The sequence below is a fragment of the Arachis stenosperma genome, chromosome 9, assembly GCF_014773155.1.
Source record: "Arachis stenosperma cultivar V10309 chromosome 9, arast.V10309.gnm1.PFL2, whole genome shotgun sequence".
In the NCBI taxonomy this organism is placed as follows: Eukaryota; Viridiplantae; Streptophyta; class Magnoliopsida; order Fabales; family Fabaceae; genus Arachis; species Arachis stenosperma.
In genome coordinates this window covers 163,084,372-163,093,971 of record NC_080385.1, presented here as the reverse complement: position 1 = coordinate 163,093,971, position 9,600 = coordinate 163,084,372, and the positions used below count along the sequence as shown (strand labels likewise).

The window sequence follows — 9,600 nt, the reverse complement described above, 5'->3', positions numbered from 1 at the left end:
CACACTATTCACTCTCTTCTATTCTCTTCTCTCCTCTTCTTCTTCTTCTTCTTCCATGGACAGAACCAGAACACCAATACAAACATGCTTAGATTCTCAACTGTGGCACGCCTGTGCAGGCCCCATGGTTCAAATGCCACCTCTCAACACCAAAGTCTTGTACTTCCCACAAGGCCATGCTGAACACCAACAAGCCCATGCCCATGGTCGAAAACCCCATTTTGCCCCTGCCATGAAAACCCCCATTCCACCCTTCTTCCCTTGCACACTCACCGCCATCAAATACATGGCAGAACCTGAAACCGACGAGGTCTATGTCAAGATCACCCTCACCCCTCTCCTCTCAGACCCAGAAGAACACGATCATCATTGTAGTAGTAATCATAATAGTTTCTTGGACAACAATGGTGAAAAGCCTGCTTCTTTTGCAAAGACTCTAACACAATCCGATGCCAACAATGGCGGCGGTTTCTCTGTGCCTCGTTACTGCGCCGAAACCATTTTCCCAAGGCTTGATTACTCCGCAGAGCCTCCGGTTCAGACCATAATCGCAAAAGACGTGCATGGGCAGTGTTGGAAGTTCAGACACATTTATAGAGGCACGCCAAGGAGGCACCTTTTGACTACTGGTTGGAGCAACTTCGTTAACCACAAGAAGCTTGTTGCCGGTGACTCCATTGTTTTCCTCCGAGCCCAAAATGGTGACCTTTGTGTCGGGATTAGGAGGGCCAAGAAGGGTGGCATTGCTGCTGGAACCGCCACAAATACTAATATTACTACGAATAATAATGTTGGTGAATGTTGTGTTGGTGAGGCTGTGAATTGTGCTGTGAATGGAAGGCCATTTGAGGTGGTGTATTATCCAAGAGGAAGCTCACCAGAGTTTTGTGTGAAGGCTTCTTCAGTGAGAGCTTCAATGCAGATTCAATGGTGTTCTGGTATGAGATTCAAGATGCCCTTTGAGACTGAAGACTCTTCCAGAATCAGTTGGTTCATGGGGACTATTTCTTCTGTCCAGCTTTCAGATCCTCTTCATTGGCCTCATTCTCCTTGGCGTCTTCTTCAGGTCCCATTCACTCTTAGATCTCTACTTTCATCCTATTAAATATAGTTACTTCATATTGAGCTTTGTGAACTTTTATGCAACAACATGTGTTGCTATAAATGGATCTTTTTTTATGGTTAGAGTTAACAGTACTAGTACAGTATCACCAGTTAAATTACTGTGCTGACAATTCTTGATTTTTCTAGTAATTTGAATTATTAATAAGTTGTTAATTATGATGGGAATTTCAGGTGGTATGGGATGAACCAGATCTACTCCAAAATGTGAAGTGTGTGAATCCTTGGTTAGTTGAACTAGTCTCAAATGTGCCAAACTTTCATCTCTCTCCATTCTCACCACCAAGGAAGAAACAAAGGTTCCTACAAGACCAACCAGATTTTCAACTCATCAACCAGATTCCAATTCCATCATCATTCTCCACCATTCAAGACCATCAAGGCATACAGGGAGCCAGGCATGCCCATCAATTTGGGCTCGCTCCGCAAGATTTCCACATTCTTGATGGATTTCCAAGGCTTGATCATGCAGCACAACAGCCTCATAGGCCTAGTTTTGGAATCTACAACAAGAACAACTCTGCCACCACCAAGAACAATAACAATCTTGAGATATCTTGCTTGTTGAGTGTGGGAAATCCTGGCCAGAGTTTCATTAAGGAGGAGTCTTGTTCCAATGAAACAAAAGCACCACACATTTTGTTGTTTGGGAAGCTCATTCACACTGATCAGCAGAACCATTCATCAAACAGTTCAAATAGTGTTTATGAAGGAACTAATTCATCACTCAAGACATCAATTGAAAACTCTTCTGATGATGATGGAGGGTCTCTCTGGTTCAAAAATCAGCATAAGAATAATGATCTTGTTGGAACTGAAAACATTAACATATTGTGTATGGCCTTATAACAGAATCAACAGTGATAAGTTCTTGAGTATTTTCTTCCCATTTTCGGTTGGCCAATAAGCCTTAGCAGTTTTCATTTGATTTCCTTTCTGTTGTATAGTTTTGAATTTTTTTTCTTGGTATGATTCTATTAAGGTGCAAGTTAACCAAAATATTCTTTATTTAGTTTTAACTTAAAAAATAATAATTGCTTTGTGCTGCAAAAAAAATGAATTATCATGAGGAGTAATATTTTGGTTAACTTGCACCTAACTTGTTTTAATTTTCAGCTAGATTTGTTCAAAGAAATGAGGAAGTTATGGCACAATGTACCTCTTGAATTTCTATGAAAGAATCAAGAATGTTTGTTATCTTAAGATCTTTATTTCTTTGACTCAATGTTCAAGTTTCAATCTCATTACTATATTCTGGATATTGAGTGGTTTATACATTCATTCATTTATATAAATGTTATGTTATTAAAAATAATGTAATTAGATAATTATATAAAATATTTTATTTTACACTATAAATTAACAAAATTAAACTCTCAATATTAGGAAAAAAAAGGCGTGTATTCCTTTAATTTATTTCATGACTGATTTATTTACCATGTTTATTAATTAAGGATGGTATTCTCATTTCTCACACAGTAATTTGAATGTTAAAGGTCCCCACTCTGACAAGAACATAAATGCCCAATATTATTAACTGAAAGTTGTAGCTAGTAAAAACATGCAATTGAACTGCATTCAAATAAATTGAAGACATGTGATTGTGGTTGTTGATAACTTTACAACCACAAAAGATTGCAAGAAATAGCATCATATTATTGAAGGCTATACATTGTTCTTTGGTCTAGCTAGGTAAGGTAATATTGGCAATTACTATGTAAATAACATTTACTTTTACTAGGTACTATTTATGTTACTTTTTAATATTTGGTTATTATTTAACTATGAAGGAACAAGAAAAAGGTCAATTAATCTCATCCTTGTCCTTACTTTGGGAGACAATAAACTAATAAGGTAGTGTTGTCCCAAATCAAACAAAAGTACTTGTTTCTTTTTTCAGTTTCTTCATCTTCTATTTTCACTGTGGGGGGTATGGCCCACAAATTATGGTGATCTCACTGCAAACAAAGTTTTCATGGGACATTGGATCATAAAAGAGTGAAGACAAACACCAATGTATAGATTGGATGAATTATATATACCTAACAATTGAATATAATAATACTGTTACATTAAATTGGAGTTGATGATAATCACTATGCAGGAGGCAACACTAATGAGCCAATTTAGTTCTTAAGTATTAATATATCAAAGAGTCCTGCTATGGAGTAATGGACTATTTATACAATGTATATAATGGGTTATTGAGTTACAAAATAAACATTACTTATACTATCTAAAATAACCATTCGAGTACTAGAATCTCAGGTCATGAAATCATTCATCCCAAAAGCTTAAACTGATTTTGGGGTTTACCAATAATCAAACTCTTGACCTTTCGGATCTAGAACTTTAATACCATGTCATGATACCATTCATTCCAAAAACTTCATCTGATAGAAAAAGATAAAATTAATGATTATATCTCTAATACTTTTTAAACCTCTATTGTACATATTGTACAAATATTCCATTAATTTCTCATACTTTTTCTTTCCTGTATCAAACTATTAGGGTTTGGAGTTTGAAGTGGCTAACAACTAACAACACCTTTAATTTCTTGTTGTAAACTCCGTTGGCCGTTTTTCTCCTTTGCACCACAATTGGACAATAAAACCGTGTGCTTTTAATTTGTTATAACTTACAAGAGTATATATATATATATATATATATATATATATATACACCTTAGTAAGAGAATCTAATCTCCATGAAATTTTGGGCAAATTAGATTTTTCTTCTCTAAAATTTGGTATAATTGAACTAAATATTTTCTTTTTTCTTTCAAACAAATGTTGATATTTTCTAAGTAAAGTATGATTAATATTCTTGTATTTTATAAAATATAATAATAAAATGTTTTATAAATACAATATTATTTTTTTAAAAATATTATGAGTTCACACAAAAATTTAATCATTAAATTAGTTATTTTATATTTATATATAAATATATATTATTTAATTTATTTTTAATAATTATTATATTTTATATTTTAATATTTATTCTATGCGGATGGTTAAATATATAGAAAAATTCTAATAATTATGACATACATACACTAATATACTAAAAGGGAATCACGTAATTACAAAGAAAGGCATTTGTCTCTTAGGATGAAATTAATTGCTCATTGACACGGGGAGAGGGAAAAAAGAAAAGTGAAGAACATGTTCTACAGTCTATTATATGTTAGTTAATATAGATGCTGAAAATAATATTTTTAAATATAAAAAATTTGTTAGTATATTTTTGTTTGTTTGTTAGATTATTCTATTGATTAGTTTGTTAGGATTAGTTAATATATAGTTTGTTATTTTTTTTTACATTTTTTGTACAACTATATAAACTATATAGCATAGTATGAAATTTTTATGATGTATTATTCAATTACAATTAGAAAATTTATCATCACAATACTTCTCTCTTTCGATTTCATCTCAATCATTCCTTTTTTTCTTTTCTTTTTCATTCTGCTACAACTATTTCACTGGTTCACAGCAACTCTTTTTTCATTTATTGTTAATTTGCTGCTCAAGATTGATACTATTTTATATGGTATCAAAGCTAAGTTACATCAATAGCGACAAATGAAGAAAACAACTCAAATGCCAACACTTAAGTAGATTTTGTTACAGATTTCGAATGATTCACAACGTTTATACGTCAGTTCTCGCAATTTCAAGCTTAGCTCAACAGATCAAACTTTTCTTCTCCAATCTCTGACCCCATCAGCCCATAGTACCTACATTTGAGTGAAAGGCCAGGTACGGCTTTGATTTCGCTTCAACTTACTTCTCAAAACTACTACCAATGGTCACACAATATGTGGAGAGCATTCAGATCGAAGAACAAGGTGAAATTCTTGGATGATTCCAAAACCAGTTGAGAATCAACCTTTGTTTGAAACTTGGGATCACTGCAATAACATCTTGTTTTCATGGCTCAATTTCTTGCTCTTCCCAAAAATTGCTAAGAGTGTGATGCGGATTAGCAATGCTTCAAATTTGTGGAAGGATTTGAAGAATCATTACTCATGGAGATGTCTTCAGAGTTGGAGAATTGGAAGAGGAATTCTACACTATCAGGCAAAGTGATTTAACTGTTACTTTCTACTTTACCAAATCGAAGTCTGTTTGGGAAGAATTAGAGAACTTTCGTACAATTCCTAGCTGTATAACTTGTGTTAATGGATGCAACTGTGGATTAAAAATTATTAAGGATTATGCTTCTGAAGAATACGTTGTGAAATTTTTCAGAGGTCTGAATGAGCAATGCTCTACTATAAAATCTTAGATTATGTTACTAAAACTTTTGTCTGATATCAATGCTGTTTTGACAATGCTAACTCAACAAGAGAGGAAACTAAGTTCAGATTTCTTAGATACAAAGATAATTACAAATTCTATGGAAGTACAAAAGCCTATTTTGGTCAATTTACCTGATGGATCTAAGACCTCTACAAATATTTGTGAAACTGTGCAATTGTCAACCTCTTTAATCTTTACCAATATTTTATTCATACATCACTTTAAATATAATTTAATTTCTGTTTCTAAGTTTACTAAATCATTACATTGTGAATTTAAATTCACTAATTCTTACTGTGAGATACAGGCACTTCTTTCATTGAAGATGATTGGACAAGCTTATATGTGATGAATGTTGAACCTATGAAACTGCCTTCATTAGATTTTAGGATACAATCTGTAGCTCTTAGTGTACAGCAAGACCTAGGAGCTCTTTAGCATGCTAGACTAGGTCATTTATCTTACAGCAGAATGATTACCATGAAAAATAGTTTTTTTTTTTATTGATTGCATTACTTCTTCACATGTTTGTGATTCTTGTCAATATATTAGACAAAGAAAATTACCTTTCACAACTAGGAATACAAATTCTGAAAATGCTTTTAATTTATTGCATATTGATATTTGAGAACCTCTTTCTATTCAATCAATTTTAGGTCATAAATATTTTCTAACTATAGTTGAGGATAAAACTCGGTTCACATGAATTTATTGCATGAAATGGAAATTTGAAACTAGAAAATTGGTTCAAGACTTTGTCCAACTTGTGCAAACACAATTCAACAAAAGAATTAAGCGAATTTGAACTGATAATGGTATGAAATTCAAAATAGACTCATTTTATAGTTCAAAAGGCATAGAACACCAAACTTTTTGTGTTAAAACTCCACAACAAAATGGTGTTGTGGAAAGAAAACATCAATACCTACTAATAGTTGCAAGAGTATTATTGTTTCATTCAAATGTTTCCAAATATTTTTGGCATTATGCTATGCAATATTCAGTTCATTTAATTAATAGGTTACCTAGTACATTTTTTAACAATATAACTTCATATGATGCTTTATTTCCTTTAAAACTTGATATAAATGAGCTTAAAGTTTTTGGTTGTCTTGTGTTTGCTGGTGCGAAATTTATAACCCACAAATTAACCGGCAAGTGCACCGGGTCGTACCAAGTAATACTTCAGATGAGTGAGGGTCGATCCCACGAGGATTGATGGACTAAACAACAATGGTTGATTAATTTACTTAGTTAGACAAGTAGAAAATGGTGTTTGAGAGTTCAAAAAGTATTAAACAAGAACTTCAGAATATCAGAAGACGGGCAATAAATAAGTTGGAAAAATAATATGGAGAAGGCAGTTAAGGCTTCAGAGTTATCTATTTTTCGGATTGACTTTTCTTATTAATTTATTTTAATCATGCAAGATTTAATTCCTGGCAAACTATATATGACTAAACTCTAATTCCTTAGACCTTTTTAACCTCCTCTAAAATTTATCAACCGCCAATTCCTTGGTCAATTAATTCCAATTAGAGGGTGAAGTTCAATTCTAGTTTATATGCCACAAAAATTCTAACTATCCAAATATAAGAGGATTATATGTCACGTATCCCGTTAAGTCCAGATAATTAAAATTTAGGAGAAATTATTTTCAAGCTGTTGTTCAAGTAAAGAGCTTTTTCAAGTTATACAAGAACTCAATTAGAAAGAGGGTCATACTTCCATTCCACCCAAATTCATAAGATAAAGAATGAAAACAATTCTTGAATTATAAATCAGTACATGAATTAAAATACAAAAATAATAGAATCAATCCATACAAATAAACAGAGCTCCTAACCTTAACAGTGGAGGTTTAGTTGCTCATGGCTCAAAGAGAAAAACTAGGATTTAGGTAAACTGTAATTTACAGAATGAAAAATAGAATCATGGAAGAGAAGTTTCTTTTCTCTTTTATATCTAATCCTAATTAATTTAAAATCTATTTTCTAAAAGTAAAATAATATCATTTTCTATTTTAAAATAAAAATAAAGTTTAAATCAGAATTAATTAAATAATCTGCCTCTTGTAACGTGGGGACCACTTGATTTCACTAGGATCACGCCTAACTTCATGCTGTTCACCACACAAGGCGCCTAACTTGAACTGAAGAGCACGCCTTACTTGCTTGATTCATGGGTGGACCACGCCTTACTTGAATGGTTCATGGGGGCCACGCCTAACTTGATCTTGCCCTTCATTGTTGCACCTTACTTGGATTAAAGAGCAAATGTTGCGTGTTGTTGTTGTTTCTTGCGCCTAACTTGAGAAATCTCAAGTTAGGTGTAGCCTTGGCAGAGTTGATGGAAGAGAAGTATGAATTATTATATATCGTTGGAAAGCTCTGGAAGTTAGCTTTCCAACGCCACTAAAATCACATCCATTGAATCTCTATAGCTCGAGTTATTCAGGTTTGAGTGCAGAGAGGTCAGGGTTGACAGCATCATTCGCCTTCTTCTCTTTTTCTGCGGAAACTCTATCAAATCCAGCCAAATACTACCTAAAATAAACATAATTACACAAGACTCAAAGTAGCATCCATAGTGGCTAAAAGATAATCAATTCTTGATTAAACTCAACAATTTAAATACAAATTCACTAGGAAAAGATAGAAAATATGTTCACGCATCATTTGCTTCAACACTTACAGCTAGTAGGACAAAACTAGATCCTAGAGCTCGAAAGTGTATTTTCTTAGGATCCAAATCAGGAACCAAAGGTTCTATTTTGTTTGATTTAAACACAAAAGAAATTTTTATCTCACAAAATGCAGACTTTTTTGAACATATTTTTCCTTTCAGAGTAGGACTCATGCAAACTCAAATTCTCACCCACAATACTGTTATAATCCAACAGATTTTGATCTTTTTCCTGATTTGCAATTCCCTACCACATCACATTATGAGGATATTATTCATACATCATCGCATCTTAGAATCACTGTTGATGTCTCTAATAACAATAGCTCTCTTTCATCTTTGAATAATAACATTAGTAAAAATTCTACATCATCTGTATTTGCATCATACATTCATGAAAATGGTGATAATGCTGCTGCACTTATATCTCATGTTGATCACATTCAACCTGAACCAACTCATCCTGTCCTGAGAAGGTTTGAGAGGGATAGAAAACTACCTTCATACCTTAAGGACTTTCATTGTTTCAGTATGGCATCACATGAGGATCCTATCAATGCTGTTCGTTCTTCTTTAAACTGTAAATACCCTTTATAACATCATTTATCATATGCGTCTTTCTCTCCAAAACACCTAGCCTTCACTTTTGCACTTATAAATAACCTTGACTCAAGGCACTACTCTGAGGCTGTTATGCATGATTGCTGGAGAAAAGCTATTGATGCAGAACTTGCTGCTCTTAAACAAAACAAGACCTGGATCGTCACTTCTCTTCCTCCTGGAAAGAATGTAATAGGTTGTAAATGGATTTTTCGCACGAAATTCAACCCAGATGGAACAATTGATAGACACTCAGTTAGTTTCTCAGGAGTTCACTCAAATTTCGGGCGTTGATTATATTGACACCTTTAGCCCGGTTGTTAAAATGAGCACAGTGAGAGTTCTCTTAGCAATTGTAGCATCCAAGAATTGGTATCTTCATCAACTTAATGTCAATACTGCTTTCCTTTATGGGGATCTCCATGAAGATGTTTATATGAAGTTGCCAAAAGGGCTGAAGTGTGATAATTCCAAGTTAGTTTGTAAATTAGAAAGATATCTTTATGGTTTGAAACAGGCGAGCTGTTAATAGAACATCAAACTATCCAATGCTCTAATTAAATTGGGATATATTCAGTCTGAAAATTATCACTCTTTATTCACCAAGTCCACTAATGTTAGCTTCATTGCTCTTTTGGTCTATGTCGACAATCTTGTGTTAGCTAGTAATGATCTCTCAGAAATTGAAGCTATCAAACGCTTTTTGGACAGCAAATTCATGATAAAGGATCTTGGTATTTTAAAATTCTTCATTGGCATGGAATTAGCAGGAAGCAAAACAAGGATTGTTCTTTATCAAAGAAAATACGCTTTAGATTTGATCAATGATTGTGGCTTACTTGGAGCCAAACCTGCCACTACACCTATGGATTATCCTACATCT

The 9,600-nt window shown here is 33.3% G+C and overlaps 1 protein-coding gene across 1 annotated transcript; it reads left to right on the top strand.

Moving 5' to 3' along the window:
• On the top strand, positions 1–2,264 carry LOC130951105 (auxin response factor 16-like). The gene is made up of 2 exons (XM_057879719.1): positions 1–1,066; positions 1,297–2,264. Exons 1-2 carry the CDS (start codon positions 56–58, stop codon positions 1,969–1,971), a joined length of 1,686 nt encoding a protein of 561 aa, XP_057735702.1. The 5' UTR covers positions 1–55; the 3' UTR covers positions 1,972–2,264.
• The last annotated feature ends 7,336 nt before the right edge of the window (positions 2,265–9,600 follow it).

Bases quoted from the DNA above. Each gene is read 5' to 3' on its own strand.
- LOC130951105 (XM_057879719.1), top strand. From the start codon at position 56: ATGGACAGAACCAGAACACCAATACAAACATGCTTAGATTCTCAACTG. The intron at 1,067-1,296 runs GTCCCATTCACT...TGGGAATTTCAG, and splicing joins CTCCTTGGCGTCTTCTTCAG to GTGGTATGGGATGAACCAGA.